Here is a 20,203-nt window from a genome sequence, read left to right on the forward strand (position 1 = left end):
GAAAAAATTACTAATTCCGGCTAATGACAACCGCCCACTTACCACCACAGGTAGACCACCAACGCAAAAGAATCGGATGATAGGAAGAGAGGATTCCAGGAGTTTTGCCACAAATCAAGGCCTATCGGCTTTAGCCTGCGTTGCCGGCGGTCTGAGAATTTTTTTTGGGAAAGGGGGGAAGGTGGAGGCGGGAGGGGAGGAAAGACCAATATTAATGTAGCATTTGATGATCATAGAACGATGATAAAAGTAGATATTTTTAACGAGAAAAATGTTCAGCAAGAGCAAGAGTTAGAGGGCTTCTGCTAGTTAAAGTATTGATTTTAAAACTTTGACAACCAAAACATTACACGGTGTAAATTCAGCTTCAATTCAATTTAACTTTAATTGAAAACTTAGGCCTAGGGCAAACGTCGAACTTCCCATGCACCGACTCATTAAGAACAAGGGATATCAGGTGATAATGAGGGGGCATTCTTTGGTGTAATTAAGTTCGGTGCATGGAAAGTTCGACGTTTGCCCTAGGTCTTAGAAGTTTCCATCTATATCTTTGACGGATTAGTTGGATTTGTCCCGGCTCCGCCACTAAAAGATACCAAATCGCTGCCCCCTAAGAGATACGAGCCATAACCGATACTTTTATCCCAGACTACCTTCCAAAATCCCCAAGTACGCACAGTGTCTAAGCTAGCGAGGCGGTACAAAACAATCTACTTCGATATTTAGTCAAAAGTAACGGAACTTTGCGAATATATTTGCCTTGAAGTATTCTTTCAAGTGACAGTGGTTATATATGCTAGTTTATCATTCATTCATTCTTCCTAAGTGAAAAAAAAACACCCCGCATTTATAACGCTTATGCCGCGCGATTGTTTCTGCTGCGTCGTACCTTACAAAGTTCAAGATATAGAAATATAACTTATCTATATTTCTATATCTTCATGTATTTCATAAGTGCTATGCGGTCCACATATTCTCAAAGTTCAAGATAGTTTACTATAGCGCAGGCATTTGGTTGCTGTAACGTCAACAAAGAAGAGAATGAATACAGTACTTCCTTACTCTACTTGACTGATACTCGACAGTACTTGACTCGAGCAAAGCCTAAACTGGCTGTCTAACATTCATCCTTTAAATTGATGATCTAACTTTCTTGCAAACTTAATAATCGACACCAGACCAGAACATTTTTACTCATCTTTTCACGGTGTATATTTTACCTTTTCATCATTACTGTTTCCTTAGAAACACCGACGCAGCTCACACTAGTTTTTAGCTAGTTATATCTTTTTAGACCAGAACATACCTTATTATATGACGTATCCTGTATAACAGTGGGTTTCTAGAGATCCCAGTGCGCAAATAGAACGATGTCAATCTTCAGTCAATACTCCTTTAATTATTTCTTGTTCATTTGCGAGTTGAACCGACGCTGGTATCAACTGAGCCAAGAGCAATGTTCCTCACTACAATATACGCCTTAAATATTCGTGATATACTCGGTGCAGAACGTTTTTGGAACAGTGAGCAAGAATAATATCGCCAAGTACTAGTATGATAATACATAGTAGAACACAATAACTCTTTTGTTTTCCTTCGTTTTGACTTTGCATATTAGTCATTAATTAAACAGCTTGTTTCCCCGCAGGGCCTTGTTTCGAGGGCTAAATATGCCTTGTTCCGAGGGCTAAATAGAGCATATATAAAAGTAAGCTTGGTGCCTATGTGCCTATGTACCTCACCCGCAAGCAAGCGGGATAAAAACATTACACTCTGGGTTAACTGGGCATTGTTCCATGCCAGAGTGGATGCCTCATACATCATTAATAGCAATACATACATATTGATGGTTGCAAGTTCTCAAGAGAGTTAAAAGACAAAAACATGGCGGCCATTGTGGTACCGTTACCAAATGGATGCTAATGAGAAATCTTTCGTTAAATGGTACCAACGTAATGTGCAAACGAAGAATTATACTATATGTTTCACGAGCGAAGTAAAATCGCTCTAAATGCCTTCACATTTATTAGACAACCCCGCTAGTAAGAGGAAAGTTGTCTTAATTATATGCACAGGGTTTCAATTTTTGATTTTCTAAATACAGTTACAGCCATTTCAATAGATCTTTTTAGCTTGGGCCATAGTTAATGGGGCGGAATGCCATTAGGAAATTTGTGGATAAATTGAATCGGACGTTAGTCCTTCGTCGGAGTAACCCATTAACTATGCTTGGGCGTAGTGTTTTTTTTCTTCGTGATTTTATGAGAATGAGATTCTTTGTTCGAGTTGTATTCCGGCATATAAATGTGTCTTCTCATGTATAATCGTCTATTACTGAAAGCTTTTTTTCACTTAACAAACTGACAAGATGTTGCGGCATCACGTTAAAATAGTGTGGATCCACGAGGCATAGAACATTTGGCTTACATTTTGACTTCAACATTTTGACTTCAACATACCCCGCCGAGATTCACAGTATCAGTTTCGTGCTCCGTTCAGTAATAAAGCACGCAGGAAGTGGGGTAAGCACTCAAGAAGTGTAAGGAGAAGCCAATCAGAGTGCGAGAAATTTGTATGTTAAAAATAAACTTTCACTCAGTTTACTTGAAGCTTTCAAATTTAATTTCTGTCAATTTAAATTTGAGACAATTTTTTTTACAGAATTATTCCACCTTTTATGGGTTTTCGACGGTATTGGTGCGAGGTACTCCGTAATAGACATCCCGCTTTAAAACTCTTGGATCCACACCGTTACTATCAGTCTATTTTCCTTTAGAAGCCCAATTGAGATCATCTGATCTTGGTATAGCCCCTGTCGTCTTGGTAATAACAAACTCTAACCCTCGCCAGAAGTTTATTACTTCAAGTGGGTAATTTAACCAGCCAGTGGTGATACAGAAATATGTTTCATGGGGAGAGACGTGGTGGATTCTATGGTGTAGCCTTGGTAAGATGATATGCCATTGCTGGAGTTTCTCCACCCACCATGGTAATCCAAAGTAGGTATGCGACCACTTGTGGATCTGGTTTGTCAGCATGACAAAGATGCCGAGAGAAAAGAAGAAGAAGTCCCAAGGGTACCATGCGTCGATGGTTTCCTGAGAGCATATTAAGTGTTTCAGGGTTATAGCAGTCAGGGTGGGGAGGGTAATGAGGCAGTTGTCACCATTTGTTTCAATCAAGTCATGCCGAGTGATGGCCGTTGGATCCACATGGTGTTCTCTGAATGGACGAATAAAAGCCTTGAGAAGAATGAGAGTAAATGAGAATGTTAAACAGGAAACAAAGGAAACACTTGGGGACAACAAAACTTTCTTATAATGCAAAATAATAGAGCAGTTTCGACTCACTACCACTACATTTACTATTTTATGCACACAAAGCTCGACTCACATGTTGATTTTTACGAAGGGAGGAAAACCAGAGAACGGTGAGAAAAATCCTTGTGGCACAGGAGAGAACAACACATCAAACAAACTCAATTCATGTGGCGACCGCAGGGCTCGAACCAGTGACCCCATCCAGTGGACTCACAGTGGTGAAAGACGATGCATTAGAAGCATACTCCACCCATGCCACCCAATAAAAGCACTAAAAAGGGATTATGATAATCATAATTTCGTACTTTTCCAACAACTGGTAGGTCGATAGAACCCCATGTGTCTGCACCCCAATGCACAAGCCCAGATAGAAAATCAGCAGTAAGGATTCCTGCAACTATAGCAAAGAAAAAAGAATATTACTGATTTAGTATTACGGGTGGCAAGAAGGAAAACTCTTGCCTTTTACCATTAACAGATCAAAAACAGTTTTCCATGTTTGATACTCTGATCAAAACATGCGGGATGTTGAGAGAACACGAGAGGAGCGTAGGAAACCACAACGCGTAGCGGAGTAGTTTCCAGCTTCTCGAGTGTTCTCCCAACATCCCAAGTGTTTTGATCAGAGTTTCAAACACGAAAAACTGTTTTTGATTTGTTTTATAAAGCGCGAAAAGATCGAAGAAACCCAAAGTCTAAGTAAATTCTCCCTATGTGCCGTCTGACTAATAAGCAATAAGTGATAGATTAAAATCTGACAGTTGCAATACTTCTGCGTGCTAAAATGACGAAAGCATGTTTTGATTCCCTCATCAAACATGGTTTTCGACCAATCATAGCGCGCGTAGTATCCCAATTATTTTATAAATAATATTATTAACTTTATTTACAATGAGTATGAAATGTCATAGTTATGATACACATTATGAGGAGGCCATGTTAGGGGTAAATTCTGACAAGCAATATAGCCTTTAAACAGCAAACACTAGAGCCACAAACTAGTGATGAACAGTATGCTGCTCTAATTAATTACTGACAGCAGCGTCCTATTAGGTGTATATTCTGACAAGCAACACAGGGATGTTAGAAAATTGCGACTTGGTTATCGCTCCTAATAGGGCCTCTTTAAGACTGACACTCTAACTTGTCAATATTTGGGAATGGAATAAGTAGTTTTTTGATCAGAAATTCATGAAAGGCAATATCAGCCTGACACTATGGATGTCTTTGAGAAGGATAACAAAAGAATGGTTCAACTTTATCACGTAGCTCTATTATATCACAGGTAGCCCAAACACAAAAATATCTCAAGACAACATTAATGTGAAAAGATGCCAAAAGATGCAAAAAGACTGCCTATGACTTCTTTACTTCAGCGTTAAATCGCATATATACTTACAGATTCCTAAGATCATCCCTTGTAGCTGGTCAACTTTAAAATTCTTCAATAAACAGCTGGTCAATACAGACATCAGAATGGCAAAATATAGAACACTGAACGTCTCCAAAATTCTTTTCTCTGCAAGAGAGTTTTAAAAAGTTTATAGTATACGAAAAAAGTTTTAATCATTTTCTCAATTTACTCGTTCAAAACTACGATAAAATTAAGTCAACATATGCAAATTAAAAAAGATAAGATGGTGTACAGTACAATATGTCACGCCACTTCATTGAACCAATGAGAGCAAAGTCCAACTTGTGTAAGCTCATTTACTACGTAGTAAAATATGAGCAACAATAAAAGGTTTTCGAGGTATAATAACGTTGCAAAATCAAGTTGCGGAATTTTTAAATAGAAGGGGAGTTAATTAGATAGAAAAAAAAGAGAAAAGAAATGCAGTCAAAAAAGCGTAGATATTTGTTATGCAATAAATTTAAGCTTTATATTAGTCTTTTTATTCGTATGATTGCACGAAATCCAGTACGATTTATCAACAAACATATCTAGTATAGAACGTATGAAAATTAAAAGTTGTAACAAAAATAAAGAAAGACATCGAAGTATTAGCCTTTGATGTACCTTTGGTGTAGCCATCGGCGAGCTCTGCTTTGGCACCGGCCTTAGGCTTATCAGCCGAGTTGTATTTCACTGTAGTTTTTTCACTCGTCATTTCTTTTTTACCAACTTCACTCACTGGAGTATTTCCAGGAGCCATTATTCTTTAGTTCTGTGAAATTTTAGAGAGATCAGATCAGGCTAAGCCATGGAGAATGGCTTTGTAGAGAGTCTAATCCATTATCCACCTTCGCTGTTCGGATTTTTGACAAGCAAATGGAGCAACTAGAGTCTGCGATTTTTTGTCAGCGGCATTGAGAATCGTACTTTAAATTTTGACGCGAGAGAGGGGAGGGTGGATGAAAATGTTTTGTAAAAATAAGTCTTTTAAAAGTGAGTTCCTTAAACTAAGTAGAAAGCTGTGAAACAAAGTGTATTTATTAGTGTGATAGTCAGATTACACGTTGACTAACATTTTATCCCTTCACTCGAACACAGTAAAAAATAAATAAAGTAGAATGCAATAGTGCTAAATACATTAACATATATTATAATATAGCCACAATATAAGGTGGGCTCTGATTGGTTAATTAGCATGTGCGAGTGTGCATCCAAAAATCTATGGGGTGCATGCCGAGGGGATTGAGTAGGCCATGAAAAATATTATGGAGATTTTGTTAGAAATTTCTTTTGAGTTTTTCTCAATTTAAAGAAGAGCTTTTATTGCTTTTGTTACGTCATAAATACATTGGCCATTGATTACTGAGCTTCTCTGCTATGCCTCATGTGACTCTTAGGCTTCCTTTGTGCTAAGAAACCTCCTGCGTGCACCCAAAACTCAATGGAAGCACAGTAATCAATAACCAATCCTTTATCTCACAGGTTTTTGAATAACTCTAATTCGAAATTAATACAATAAAAAAGTCAAAACAAACAACCTTTATTTCAAGCATTTGATATTATTTGAATTCTAAGAAGTTGAATTTTTATTTGTGGGGTGCTGCGGAGTGGGGATTGAAATTGGGAAGGACTTTCCTAATTCTTTTAGGAAAAGAAATTCAAAGGTTGCCAATTTCTTTCTACCCCCTCCTTCCTTCTCCCCAATAAATGAAGAAGAGTCCCTCATAGAATAATAAAAAATTAAAAATCCAGAAGAGGAGCAAATAATTCTATTTTCTTAGCAAATCCTTTGTCTTTTCTTCTGTTAAAAGATCTGTATCACTGGAATATTCATCAGTGAGTTGTTGAATCTGGAAAAAAGGAGGAGAATAGTTTGCTTTATTATGTTATCTTATTTCTGGTCTGATGTGGAATTTTTATTAGCTGATTGGTTTTCAATAGAGATGTAGATCTCTGAGTATGGACAGCATTATTCTTCATCTGTTTTATCATTCATTTGTTCATTCATTTGTTCATCCATTTGTTCATTCATTTGTTCATTCATTTGTTCATTCATTTGTTCATTCATTTGTTCATTCATTTGTTCATTCATTTGTTCATTCATTTGTTCATTCATTTGTTCATTCATTTGTGCATTCATTTGTTCATTCATTTGTTCATCTGTCAATCGTTCACTGATTAATACATTTCATTCATTCTCTTATTCTATCATTTATTTCTTCCTTCCTTCTCTTCTTTGTTCCTTCATTCCCTTGATATCAATACATTAAACAAAGTCCTTTAGGTTCATAATTACCATTTTTTCAACAAGCTTGATATCGTCCTCTGACCGTCCTTTCTTGTTCTTTCTTACATCTCCCATAGCTTTTTGCCGGACCCTTCTTATGCTTTGCTTAGACTGTTCACTTGCTTGTCTAGCTAACTTTACCAAATTTTGTCTGTATTCCTGAGTAACCCTGTCAAAAATCATTAAAAAACTCTCAAAATGTCAGCAGCTAATACTAATTAATAACCAGCCACACCCCAATTCTATTGTTTTATGTAGGTTTTGAAACCCAGAGTAAGACCGACATTCTTAAAGCAGGGGAGAGCGGGGCTGAATTCAAAACCCGGGCCAGGTTTTGAATCTGAAATTCAAGACCTGTCCCATTAAAACAATAGAATTGGGGCATGGCTGTTTATTAAACCAGTTCAAAACTACGGGCTCGGACTTTCATTGAAATTCAAGACCTCGGGCTGCACCCTCGGTCTTGAATTTCAATGAAAGCCCTCGCTCTATGTTTTGAACCTTTATTTATTCATAACTAATGGCCTACTTTGACAATGCAGTGACCATATTGAATTGCAATCTTCATCAACTAAATTCCAATGGGAAATTTAAAGTTGATTTTTGTGGAAAAAGAAAAACCAGAGAACCTGGGGAAAAACCCTTGAAGCACAAAAGATAACCAACAAGCAACTCTACTCAAATGCAACACCAAGTCTGGGAATTAAACCCAGGTCACCTTGATCATAGTTAATATTAACTATGCCTTGATTAAGGGAAGTGCCCTCACTGCTATGCCACCCATGCTTTGTGAGCATTCTGGTTATAGCTGGTGCACTGTCACCTTCAGAAAAAATCCCAAATTCACCCCTGGTTCATAAGGTATTGCATTTAGAAGTAATTTACAAGACTTACTTAGGAATGGGAACAGATATACAGTGACCATCTATTACTGGCTCCAAGTTGACAGTTGACTCTTTTATGGCATGTGCAGCTGCTTTTGTACTCTGCCACAACAAAACATGACATTCTTTATTTGTCTGTTGCTTTTTCAGGGAGTAGCATGGGGATAGGATGTGAAGAAGGACAGAGAATGGAGTGAGGAAGGGGAAGGTAATGAGGTAAAGGAGTAAAGGAGGAGAGGGGAAGCAGGTGAGGAAGAGAGGGTGAGGGAAGCAAGGCAGGGGAAGAGAGGTAAGGGAGAGGATGTAAGGGAGGGGAGGTGAGGGAGGAGAGGTATGGGAAGGGAGATAAGGGAGGAAGATAAGGGAGGAATTAAGGAAGTGGGGGTAAGCGAGGGGAGATATGGGAAGAAGTAAGGAAGTGGGGGTAAGGGAGGGGAGATATGGGAGGAAGTAAGAAAGTGGAGGTAGGGGAGGGGAGATATGGGAGGAAGTAAGGAAGTGGGGGTAAGGGAGGGGACGAGTCAGGGAGAAGTCAGTGAGTGGGGGTAGGGAAGGGAGATAGGGGAGGAAGTAAGGAAGTGGGAGTAAGGGAGGGGAGATATGGGATGAGTAAGGAAGTGGGAGTAAGGGAAGGGGAGATATGGGAGTAAAGAGTAAGGAAGTGGGGAGTAAGGGAGGGGAGATATAAGAGAGGAAGCTAAGGTAAGTGGGAGTAAGGGATGGGAGATATGGGGAGGAAGTAGGAAGGTGGGGTGGGTAAGGAGGGGAGATATGGGGAGGAGTAATGAAGTGGGAGTAAGGAGGGGAGATAGGGAGACGAAGTAAGGACGTGGGAGTAAGGGAGGGGAGATTAAGAGAGTGAAGTAAGGAAGTGGGAGTAAGTAAGGGGGGGAGATATGGGAGGAAGTAAGGAAGTGGGGGAAGGGAGGGGAGATATGGGAGGAAAGTTAAGGAAGTGGGCGTAAGGGAGGGGAGATATGGGAGGAAGTAAGGAAGTGGGAGTAAGGGAGGGGAGATATGGGAGGAAGTAAGGAAGTGGGAGTAAGGGAAGGGAGATATGGGAGGAAGTAAGGAAGTGGGGGTAAGGGAGGGGAGAGTAAGGGAGAAGTAAGTGAGTGGGGGTAAGGGAAGGGAGATATGGGAGGAAGTAAGGAAGTGGGAGTAAGGGAGGGGAGATATGGGAGGAAGTAAGGAAGTGGGAGTAAGGAAGGGGAGATATGGGAGGAAGTAAGGAAGTGGGAGTGAGGGAGGGAGATAAGAGAGGAAGTAAGGAAGTGGGAGTAAGGGAGGGAGATAAGAGAGGAAGTAAGGAAGTGGGGGTAAGGGAGGGGAGATAAGAGAGGAAGTAAGGAAGTGGGGGTAAGGGAGGGGAGAGTAAGGGAGAAGTAAGTGAGTGGAGGTAAGAGAGAAGAGATATGGGAGGAAGGTTGAGGAGGGAAGGTAAGGGGGAGATAAGAGAGCTCAGGTCATGGGGGAAGAGAGAGAAGGGAGAGATTGTGATATCCATAACTTACCCCAGGAGAAGCAGACATGTCCACAACAAACATTTCAGTTCCTTTAAACTTGATTTCCCCCAGTTCACTGAGAATAGTTTTACCTTCGTCCGTAGGGACACGTATTGTATCAAAAGAGTCTGTGTAACAAACATATATATATAAGAAAATATAAGACAATAAATGAAAGTTACATATGAGATAGCGATGCTAATGATGGTATACATATATAAAGTGAAAAAAGAACTGGGCTGGCAATGATTATTAGGACCATCTCATATCAGGATCATCTCATTATTTCATATGAAAGGTTGGATTTATTTCTCATGTTACCATGACTAAAAAAAAGTAGTTCGTGATCTACCAACCGGTACCTACCAACCCTACTTGACGCTTAAGCTCAAGACTTCAAAACGCGAACTTTTTATACGAATACCGGTCGTTTCGCTACCACGCACTTTCACTACCGCCGGTTCGCTACCACCCAGAGTCCTTTCGCTACCATCATGAAGTCCTTTCGCTACCAAAGGAAATTACCAAAACAAAACTTCGATGAGACTTGTTAAAAAGAAACATAGCCTCTTAAAAAACATTTGTAAATGATTTTGAAGCATATTTGGAGCGATCATTTCACGATACGATCAGTGAAAGTAGAGATCTAAACGCGACCAAGGACAGCGTTCACTTAGCTGCCATATCGAGTCCGTTTCTACCAACTTATGAGTCGGATGACTTTATTTCCCTATTTTCCTATACTCTAATCTATGAAATGTGTGTTTTGGGTAGCTTTATCATTCTTTATTATTTTTTACTTGCCAAAGTTCGAGAAAAATACAAAATACCTTATGCGCGAAACATCGATCGACAAGCGACGCCATATTGTTTTCGTGTAATCAACAAGCTTTTCCTAGTCGTTTACTGACACTTTCTTTTCTTGAAATCCATTAGACTTTATTATTTGCACTAAAAAACTAAGACGAAATGATCTAGTGACTTTATCTGCAATAAATTTGAGGCCATTTAATATCTGATGTGAACGCCAAAAACTTAACGATTGAGTGGAACGATCGAGCTCAGTTTACGGTGTTTCATAGGCCGGAGTCTTTTCGCTACCAATAGGTTTTTAGTCTCCGTAGAGTAGTTTGTTGAAAACATTACAATATCCTTCTTCTTCATCGAAAAATCGAATGTTTAGGACATATTTAATATTATTGCTTCTGACTTGCCAAGGTTAGAGCGAGAAAAACCAAAATACCTTCCGCGAAACTGATCGATCGACAAACGACGCCATATTGTTTTCGTGAGCTTGTCTAAAAGCTTGTCTAATATTTTTTGTAGATGTCAGATTCAGCAACACACGACATCTCCCATCTCAAAGCACCATATCTTTTCCTTTAACTTTATTAGTGAAAAGAATAAAGTCTAATGGATTCTAGGTAAAGAAAGCGTCAGTAAACGACTAGGAAGCTTGTTGATTACACGAAAACAATATGGCGTCGCTTGTCGATCGATGTTTCGCGCATAAGGTATTTTGTATTTTTCTCGAACTTTGGCAAGTTAAAAAATGATAAAGAATGATAAAGCTACCCAAAGCACACAGTTCATAGATTAGAGTATGGGGAAATAAAGTCATCCGAGTCATAAGTTGGTAGAAACGGACTCAATATGGTAGCTATTAAGTGAACGCTGTCCTTGGTCGCGTTTAGATCTCCACTTTCACTGATCGTATCATGAAATGATCGCTCCAATATGCTTCAAAATCATATACAAATGTCTTTCAAGAGACTATGTTTCTTTTTAACAAGTCTCATCGAAGTTCTGTTTTGGTAATTTCCAAGTGGTAGCGATGATTTTATGCGTGGGCGAATTGGCGTGGGCGAAATGGTCCGTGGGCGAAATGACTGTAAACCCTCGCTTTGATGCGAAAGCACAGCTTGAGCTGCATTCCAAAGTGGTCTATACCTTTCAAAATGACGCAGAGAACTGTGAAAGGGACTATTGAGCAGGTGTCAACAGAGGTTATTCTGGGTGCTACCAACAAAGGGAGATACTTTAAAAAAAGTCATGAAGTAAACGGAATGTATCTCTAGCTTTTTGAATTGAACAAAGCATTTTAAAAACTCATGACCAGAAAGCAAAAATTTTGTTGTTGAACATCATTCAAAGTTTCCATGACAATGTTGGAAAAGAGAAAGTTTTTAGTGGCACATGCCTATGAAATGCCATGGATATATGATATGACATTCACCTAATTCATCATGGCACAATCTTTTCCCATTACAGACCACATGTCACTCCCTTGAGAATAATATTCTTTGCTTTTTGATAATCTTTGGAATTGACACTTGGTCTGTAATGGGAAAACATTGAACCTAAACAAATTAGATCTATTCCATGTGTGCTATTTAATGTCATTAGTAATTATAGTAAAGTCAAAGGCAATAATCATTCATTTACCACTCTTTTCACTGCTACAAGCTCATTGAGACAACAGTTGCAACAGGGAAATAGGGCAATACACTGCCGACAATCAGAGTTTTAAAGGTACCAACCAATATTCATTTGATTGATGGAAGTGTATTACCCAATTTCCCTGTCACAACTGTTGTTTTGATAACTTACTAGGTCTTAACTGTACATTTATTTTGGTTGTAAAGTCCTGTTTTAGCTTGTCCACTGTACTTTCCATATTTCTTCTTATTTTATCAAAGTCAACCAATCCCTCAGCCAACTCAGGGTCATAAGCCACTGTTCCTCCAACTTTTTTTTTGGCTTTACCTAAACCACAATGAATATATGTGTCTATATGATTTATGGAAGTTTATTAATCATATAATTATACAGCTTCTCATTAATCCCATATAGGTAACTGTCCAATTATTTTCTTAACTGGACAGGTCTTGTTGATATGGGATTAATTAGGCAGCTATATAATTAATAGGTAATGGGATTTTATGCTCCCCAATCAAGAAATAATTATACTCGACAAATTCCTCTGACTGCCAAATTGGACTCGGCCTACAGCCTCATCCAATTTTGGAAGTCCTCGGAATTTTCGTCGTCCAATTATTTCTTAATTGGACAGCATGGAGTCCTATTACATATAGCAATACAATAATGACCCTTCTTTCGGAAAACAGTTATATTAATTAATCGTACTACATTGTATAATCCAAATTGAGCTGTACTGGGAATTGGTACAAGGGATCTATTTATATGTAGAATAAACACAGCTAAACATATCTAATTGTTAATAATATCAAACATAATATATAAGTCTTGGTAGCCATGTGGGACAATGACTCTGCAGTTTTTGTTCTTACCTTTCTTTGCAGAAAGAAATCGGACCGCTGAAAGTCTTGTACATGTTGTCTGTGCAGTATTAAAGACCATCAGGCCAGAAACACGAGAAGTTAATACCCTACTAAACATTATTTTAATTCTTTTTGTACATAATTTTTTCTCCAACTTTTTCAAAATTTTACAAAGTCTATTATTATGAACAAGCAATCAATTGAGTCAGCGGAATGCTATTCGAAAGTAGCCTGGGTTCTAATATTTCCACATGGTTTCAAAATGGCGGACGAACTTGGATAAATTTTTATAAATTCTCGAAGATTTACCTTGGTTTTTTTCCCGATCTGGATCATTTCTTGCATTAAAATATGGCTGATACAGAAAACAAGGAAACAAGCTCAAAGAGCAAACTCGATGAAGATACTTTGAGTTATTTCAAACGCGTCGAAAGTGTCATCGAAGATGACGACTTTGAAGACGAAGAATCTAAGAAACTCTTCGTTGAAAATGTCTTTACGCAAGTCGAGGATCACGAGCTCCTTCTCGCTTGTGATCAAGCCATGAGCAGGGTATTAGAGAGGCTTTTGAACCACTTAAACGATGCACAGCTAAAGAAAATCTGGAATAACTTATCAAATAGTTACGAAGTCGTAACTTGTGACAGGTTTGGTAGTCACGTCACGCAGAATTTAGTTAACTTGGTCCCAAGAACGATTCGCGCTGAACGTATTAAAGTAAAGGAGGTAGACAAGAAGGAAGAAGAAAGTTTATCTATGGAGGAATTGTTTTTATCTTACTGTACTTTTGTTGAGGATAATTTGAGTGACTTGATAGAGAATACCTACGGATCGCATGTTGTTCGTGCTGTGTTCGAAGTACTGGCTGGTGTTCGTGTTGCTGATGATGTGCAAAGAAGTAGGAACTCCAGGGGTTGCAGGGGAAAGGCATTTAAGATGCATGACAAAAAAGTTGGGAGAGTGAAACCAGGTAAGATTAATATTGATTAATATTGAACGTTTGCAAAGATTGCTGGTTTTCACAGCCGCCATGTTGGATGAATTTAACACCTCTTTTGTTACATGGCCGCCATGTCTTTTTTACATCATCCAACATGGCTGCCATGTCTTTTTTTAGTCATCCAACATGGCTGCCATGTTTTTTTTTTCCACATCATCCAACATGGTGCCATGTCTTTTTTTACATCATCCAACATGGTGGTTTGTTACATCATCCAACATGGCTGCCATGTCTTGTTGCATCATCCAACATGACCACTGTGTCTTTTGTTATCTTATTCTCTTGTGAATGAGTGCAAACCAACAATGGTGGATGGCAGGTGCTCCTCCATCACTGTCTTTCACCACAGTGTGCTTATTGGTTTGATTCTTGTCTGAACTTTATGTGAATTGAGTTTGTTTGAAGTGTTGTTCTGTTCCTTGCAAGTTTTTTTACTGGGTTTTCCAGTTTTCCTCCAGCCTCTGTGAAAAATTATCATGTTAGTTGAGTGTTGGGTGTTGTTAATAGTGATTGAACTGTTGTAGTAGTGTGGTTGAGGAAACTTTATGAAAGTGGAAAAGATGGGGTGAATCTGGGGCCTAGGGGAATGCCCCTCTTGAAATTGAGGCTAAAATAGTGTGCCCCGTTTTTCCTCCCAGATCTCCACAGTCCCTGAACATATACTAGAATCTTATTTATAGTATGTCCATCTCATCTTGAGTGTTTTCCATTTATTTCTTAGTTGGACAAGCCTTTGGATTTACCGAAGCGGTCACTGCATCTCAAACCATTGCTGTGCCAGACAGCTTTATATCAATGCTTGAAAGACTATCCCTGAAGATGATGGAAATGGATTTGAAGAAACTAGTTTTCAGCCATCTCAGTTGTCCTGTGTTACAGACTCTTTTACTTGTTCTCCATCAAAAGAATCCCAAGCTCTGCTCGAAGCTTTGTAAGAAGATTATGAACCAAGTGGAGTTTAATGAAACTGAAAAAATGGAAGATGAAATGGAAGATGAAATGGAAGAACTTGAAGGGAACAATAACAAGGGAGAGAATTATGATGACAATGGAAATAAGAAGTAAATGCAAATTACATGTCTTACTACTTTAATAGAGTGATTTTATTTGGCACGTAGTAGTAGACACTAATTCCCAGGGCGTAAAAAATTGTTCTGTCAGTTGTAAGTCCTGATGACCAGCCCATTTATTTTTAGCTCGGTCATAACTCGTTTCTGGCTCAATGGTCAAAATGACTGAAAGTAAAGATTTGACCAGACAAGTTCCGATTCTGGTTTGACATTGTCGGATGACCGACTGTTTTGTTAGCCCTGAAGTGCATTGTTTTCTTTTGTCTTACTTTGTGTCATACTGGCCTAAAAAAATGTCTCTCATGTCTATAGACCCCTTGTACTAAATCCCTAATTTTTTGCTTTATGTTCATAATGTTGGAAGGCATTTCCTATAGTGTACGTATTTCATTACATGTATAATAATAATAGAATTGTGTTTGAATATATTTCAGGTATCAAATTCCTTCACTTTTTTCTCATGATGTTGGTAGTCATCTGGTAGAGAAGATTCTACACGTAATCTCACCAAAAGGACACAAGAAGCTTTATAAGAATTACTTTAAAGGTCACTTAGAGACACTAGCATTACATCATGTATCTAACTACCTTGTACAACATCTACTGGCAAGCACAACTGACCCTACTCTGGTGAGTAGATAATGTCTTACCCTCACTCTTCCTCTAGACTTGCTCATTGCTGAAAATAGACCTCCTCGGCTCTGACATTTCAGAAGACGTGTCATTCCCTAGAGTATCATTTCTTTGCTTAAGGTTTGCGTTCGGTTGCACATGAGAAGACACATGAATATCGATACAACTCAAACAAAGAATATTATTCTCAAGGGAATGACACGTGGTCTGAAATGGGACAACATTACGCCGAGCCAAGGAGGTCTATTCAAATGATAACTTGTCTATCAAAGCCTCCGCCAAGCTGATAAATATTAATGAGGAGCTAAGTTTTACAAGTCTTGCTCGCCTTTAGAAAGCCATTTAGAACCTGAGTTTGCAATGGAAAAAAACATCACTACTGACCCTACCCTTGAGAGTAGAGATATTATTCTACCCTCATGAGATGATACCACTACTTGCCCTACCATGGAGAGTAGATATTGCTCTACCCCCATGACATGATACCACTACTGACCCTACCCTGGAGAGTAAAGATATTATTCTACCCTCATGAGATGATACCACTACTAACCCTACCATGGAGAGTAGATATTGCTCTACCCCCATAACTGAATACCATGAGCTCTACTGACCATTATTTTTCTTAGGGTGAGCAAATGCTTGATGAACTACTTGGTGAAATGGAGGAGTTATTCTCAGCAGGTCATGATGGTGTGGTTGCCAGAATGGCTGAATTATGTGTAAGACTTGAAGTAAAGCAGCAAGACCTACAGCGAGCAATACTTGAGGCTTTCCACTGCACTGGAAAAAAAGAAAAAAAGTCTTCCTCGACTCTTCTCTTGTCTATGACAACACATGATATATTCTTTGGAGAAGATGATGATAAGAGCAAACAAACAGATGAAGAGAATAAAGATGAGCAAACAGAAAAATCTGAGGTATGGTTTGAGATTTTAAAGTCATATTTACTGTGCAGACACACTAACCGGGACCTCTTGAATATTACTGACCAATCAGATAACAGTAAACTAGACAGAAATTGAACTGATAACAGTGTTAACCAATCAGATTATCACGTTCTCACGCTCTTATTACATCAATGTGCTATCTGATTGGCTTGTTAAAAATATTGAACTAAATGCCGCAATATGATTGGTTAATGATACTAATTTATCTAGGTGGTCGCGGTTGTAGTATCTGCTGATTTTGGTTGCATGTTTTTTTATTATGGAAAATGTTACATGTTACATGTTTAATACAGACTTCCCCTAGGGGCAGGTCCATGGGAGGGGTACAGGAGATGTGCACCCCCTAGATGAGCTGACAATTTGTACCCCCCTCCTAAAACTATCCCATATCTGCCCCTGTCCCCAATCCATCATTTCCTTGAGAAAAATCTGGGGATGGTATGAAAAAAAATTGCTCTACATACCTTCCATCTTTGTGCTGCCTAACACAGCAAAACCAACCAAAATAAAAACTTAAAAAAGAAGACAAGTGCTTTCTGTTTATTTTTTTGTTAGCTTTGTTTGTTCATGTTTTTTTCTTTTCTTTTCTTTTTTCTTTTTTTTTTTTTTGGCATTTACTAAAATTTCTTCAACTTGTTTAATTTGAAATTTCTAGATTAAAAAGGAACTACCAAGATTAAAGAACATCAACTTTCACGGATCTGTGCTACTGAAAACGCTTCTCGAATTTCAAGATCCAAAGGTGTTTGTAGACAGTCTTCTTGGCATGAGCATAGAAGAGCTTTTGAGAATCTGTCAAGATCCAATGGGATCCAGAACGGCAGAGGCATTCTTTATTAGCAAAACAGTTAAAGAGAAAAAGAAACACAGCCTATGTGAAAAGCTGAAGGTAATGTTGAAACTTGAATTTACTAAATAGAGGAAAGACACCAGCTGTTAATGAACAATGCACAACTTGTCTATAACACAAGTATGAGCATCAGCAACATACACAGACTCAATGCAGCTCTTTTCTAACAGGTGCGAGGAAAGTCAACTGCTGTTAATGAGCAATGCATAACTTAGTCTACAACACACAAGTACAAGCATCAGCAACATACACAAACTCAGTGCAGCTCTTCTCTCACAGGTGTGAGCAAAGACAAAATGCTTTCCCCACTTGTGCTTGTGTTCCCCACCTGAGAAACTCTTTCCCTACTTGTGCTCTGTAATTTTCTCCTTTCAAACTAATTTTAAATAATTTTACGTTAAGGGTGAATTCGCGAAGCTTTCTTGTGACAAACAAGCCAGTCATGTCGTGGAAACATGCTGGATTCATGTAGACATATCACACAAAGAACTTATCCTACAAGAACTACTCCAAGATGAACACAAGCTTACCAAGGATTTCTTTGGCAGTAAGGTAATAAAGAAATGCGGCCTTGAACAATTTAAAAGGAAGAAAGGTGACTGGATCCAGAGGGAAGAAAAAGCAAATAAGAAGAGGCAGATTTTTGACGAGATTATCCATCAAGAAGAAAAAAAGAAAAAAAAGGCGAAAGGAATGAAGGAGGAACAACAAGAACGATGTGTTGTCAAATCCTACGCTGCTGAAATGGCTGTGTTAGGGTTTGATACAGCCAAGAATCTTGAAGACCCCAACACCGAGGTACAGTATTATTCCCCCATCTTCATAAATAAACGACTAGCTTTGATTTGAGACGTCAAGATTTTTCGCTTGCGTCGATCAAATTTCCAACGCTCTGAGATGACGATGACGTAAAGTGCAATCAAAGAATTGATGGAAGCAAAACTCCCAGAGGTCTTGCATTGGGCTGTGTTGGTTGTGTAGTTATGGAAAGGGGAAGGAATGTAACCCGTAAAATGAATCGAGCACCGTTATCCAATGAAAAAAATTCCAGCCACTCTTTTGGTAGTTTTGGCCTCGAGTCGCTGTGGAATTGAAAATATCTTAGCAATGGATTTTTTTGTAGCCTTGACATTTGTATTCATCATAGAGTTGAAGGCAATCCAAAGGCTTCTTGACTACCTTCCGGTAGTTTTTCCTTCAAAATTCCCATGCACTATCCTTCTATATCTTTAAACAGGGTTCGTGCATCTCCTTAAACTCCTTGAAAACTCCTTGAATTTAATTCACGTTTTCAAGGGCACTTGAAAAGCTCTTGAATTTTATGATGTTAGCGAAACTCCTTGAATTTTTGCTTTGATCATTATTTGCATGGTTCTGAAATAGATCTAGTCAGAAAGATTGGAAAATCTGAATGTCGGCCATGTGCAACCACTGTGTAAAACCTTGGCAATTTAGCTGAACATACTCCTTGAAATTTCATTTTTGGGTCCTTGTATACTCCTTGAATAGACCTTGAATATTTTAAAAAGTGGTTACCTCAGCACGAACCCTGTTTAAACGATGTCTGAAAGAAAACTTAAAGGAAAGCCCTATGATTTTTTTCTTTTGACAGAAGGTTGCATCGAAGCGAGCAAAGGCTCATCAAAGACAAAAAGAAGATGACGATATAGATATGATATTCAAAGCCAAGAGGACACTGAAAGGAAACAAAAATACTACAGATGATGGTACCCACCCAAAGAAGAAGAAGAAGAAATGATTTTAAGATTATTGTATCCTGCCAATGCATAAAAAAGCTCGTTTACAATTGTGTGGTTGTCATTTATTTTCCTAACCTCTCTCTCTAGACCGTGGAAAGAAACGTGTCCTCCAATAAGATCATGAAAAGATCCTTTGCACCAAACAGTTATGTGCTGATTTAACACTTTGATAACGAATCAATTCAGCCAAAGGTCCCTATGGAAAGACTGTTGGATAGCAAACACGCGTTAAATTTCTTCGTATCTTGAATTCAAAAAAACTTAAGAGGAAAAAAATATTTAAAAAAGGTTTTAGATATAAGTAATCCAGCAAAAAGTTATTTAAGTAAACTACACTGTAAGTCCGATTTTTATGCCATCCAGTAACTGTTATGTGATTATTTCCTGCAAATGCCTATTGTGCGTTATGTTGAGCTGAAGTCGACATCACTTGACGGGCAGTGCGAGTCAGCTATTGAATGCCTATCGTTTGAGCTGAGAAACAAGCTAAAATAAATTGCAATCACACTTATTCATTATTTATTATCTACTAGTTACAATCTCCTATGCAATGGAAGTCACTATTTGAAATTATGATCCTATATTTACTTCTTACATATTATTTGATTTATTCATTGAAGGTATTCAATTGGCAGTCTATTGGTAGGATAGACTGTAGGTCAAAGCATCCTAGTCCATCACGACACGACCCTTTCTTATCTATCTCATCCTCCGTTGCATATAAGTACGGATAACTCTCAGCTTGTACAGGCAGACTAACAAAAAACTGACCAGCAGCTGTCCTTATCACGTTATGAGCCGACGCATTGAACGGGACTTGTACGTATCCAAGCGGTTGCTGTGTTTGCACAGGCGTAGTTCTTTGTTCTCTGATAGGCGCCATCTTGGCTCTTCTCTGCTCGTACTTGCCGCTGGGTGAAAAAATCGCAGGTAAGGCAGCAGCTGGATTCGTGGTGAGTAAACGAACGAGTTGAAAGTTTTGTTCACCTTTGTTGTTGAAGTTTTGTTTTTTAACTTGAATGGCGCCGTTAACACTGGCATTGTTTGTCGGAATGTTGTTCGTCGTTGGTTTAACGACACATTGGTGGCGCTGTTCACAGATAATTTTTCCAGGATTTGAATCATTTGAGTTCATTGTCATAAACTTCTATCTCTTCGTGTTTTACATTTTCTTTCCTTGTGCGTTTTGCGGGCGATGTTGGCATGACATCACAGTAAACAATGTTATCTGTGTGAGCACGCGCAC

The 20,203-nt window shown here is 38.6% G+C and overlaps 3 protein-coding genes across 4 annotated transcripts; 1 reads left to right on the forward strand and 2 right to left on the reverse strand.

The window, feature by feature from the left end:
- Positions 1 to 2,599: 2,599 nt before the first annotated feature.
- LOC116300970 (plasmanylethanolamine desaturase 1) lies at positions 2,600 to 5,597 on the reverse strand. Its single transcript, XM_031709951.2, has 4 exons — positions 5,341 to 5,597; positions 4,720 to 4,839; positions 3,626 to 3,717; positions 2,600 to 3,242 (listed from the first exon to the last, which is right to left on the reverse strand). Exons 1-4 carry the CDS (start codon positions 5,474 to 5,476, stop codon positions 2,763 to 2,765), a joined length of 828 nt encoding a protein of 275 aa, XP_031565811.1. The 5' UTR covers positions 5,477 to 5,597; the 3' UTR covers positions 2,600 to 2,762.
- A 643-nt stretch (positions 5,598 to 6,240) lies between these two features.
- Positions 6,241 to 12,859, reverse strand: LOC116300972 (uncharacterized). Its single transcript, XM_031709954.1, has 6 exons — positions 12,704 to 12,859; positions 12,003 to 12,158; positions 9,402 to 9,520; positions 7,898 to 7,989; positions 7,013 to 7,172; positions 6,241 to 6,566 (listed from the first exon to the last, which is right to left on the reverse strand). The coding sequence occupies exons 1-6, from the start codon at positions 12,810 to 12,812 to the stop codon at positions 6,486 to 6,488; spliced, it is 717 nt and encodes a 238-aa protein (XP_031565814.1). The 5' UTR covers positions 12,813 to 12,859; the 3' UTR covers positions 6,241 to 6,485.
- A 64-nt stretch (positions 12,860 to 12,923) lies between these two features.
- On the forward strand, positions 12,924 to 19,468 carry LOC116300975 (nucleolar protein 9). 2 transcript variants are annotated; one of them, XM_031709958.2, is made up of 7 exons: positions 12,924 to 13,664; positions 14,416 to 14,755; positions 15,199 to 15,394; positions 16,027 to 16,317; positions 17,003 to 17,236; positions 17,600 to 17,995; positions 18,813 to 19,468. In XM_031709958.2, the coding sequence occupies exons 1-7, from the start codon at positions 13,046 to 13,048 to the stop codon at positions 18,954 to 18,956; spliced, it is 2,220 nt and encodes a 739-aa protein (XP_031565818.1). In that variant the 5' UTR covers positions 12,924 to 13,045; the 3' UTR covers positions 18,957 to 19,468. The 2 variants fall into 2 exon arrangements, with proteins under 2 accessions (XP_031565818.1, XP_031565817.1); XM_031709957.2 differs by having other exon boundaries at positions 12,927 to 13,664; positions 18,810 to 19,468.
- The last annotated feature ends 735 nt before the right edge of the window (positions 19,469 to 20,203 follow it).

The sequence above is a fragment of the Actinia tenebrosa genome, unplaced genomic scaffold, assembly GCF_029948245.1.
Source record: "Actinia tenebrosa isolate PJP-AT-01 unplaced genomic scaffold, QUT_ActTen_1.0 PGA_scaffold2__45_contigs__length_23673736, whole genome shotgun sequence".
Classification (NCBI taxonomy): Eukaryota; Metazoa; Cnidaria; class Anthozoa; order Actiniaria; family Actiniidae; genus Actinia; species Actinia tenebrosa.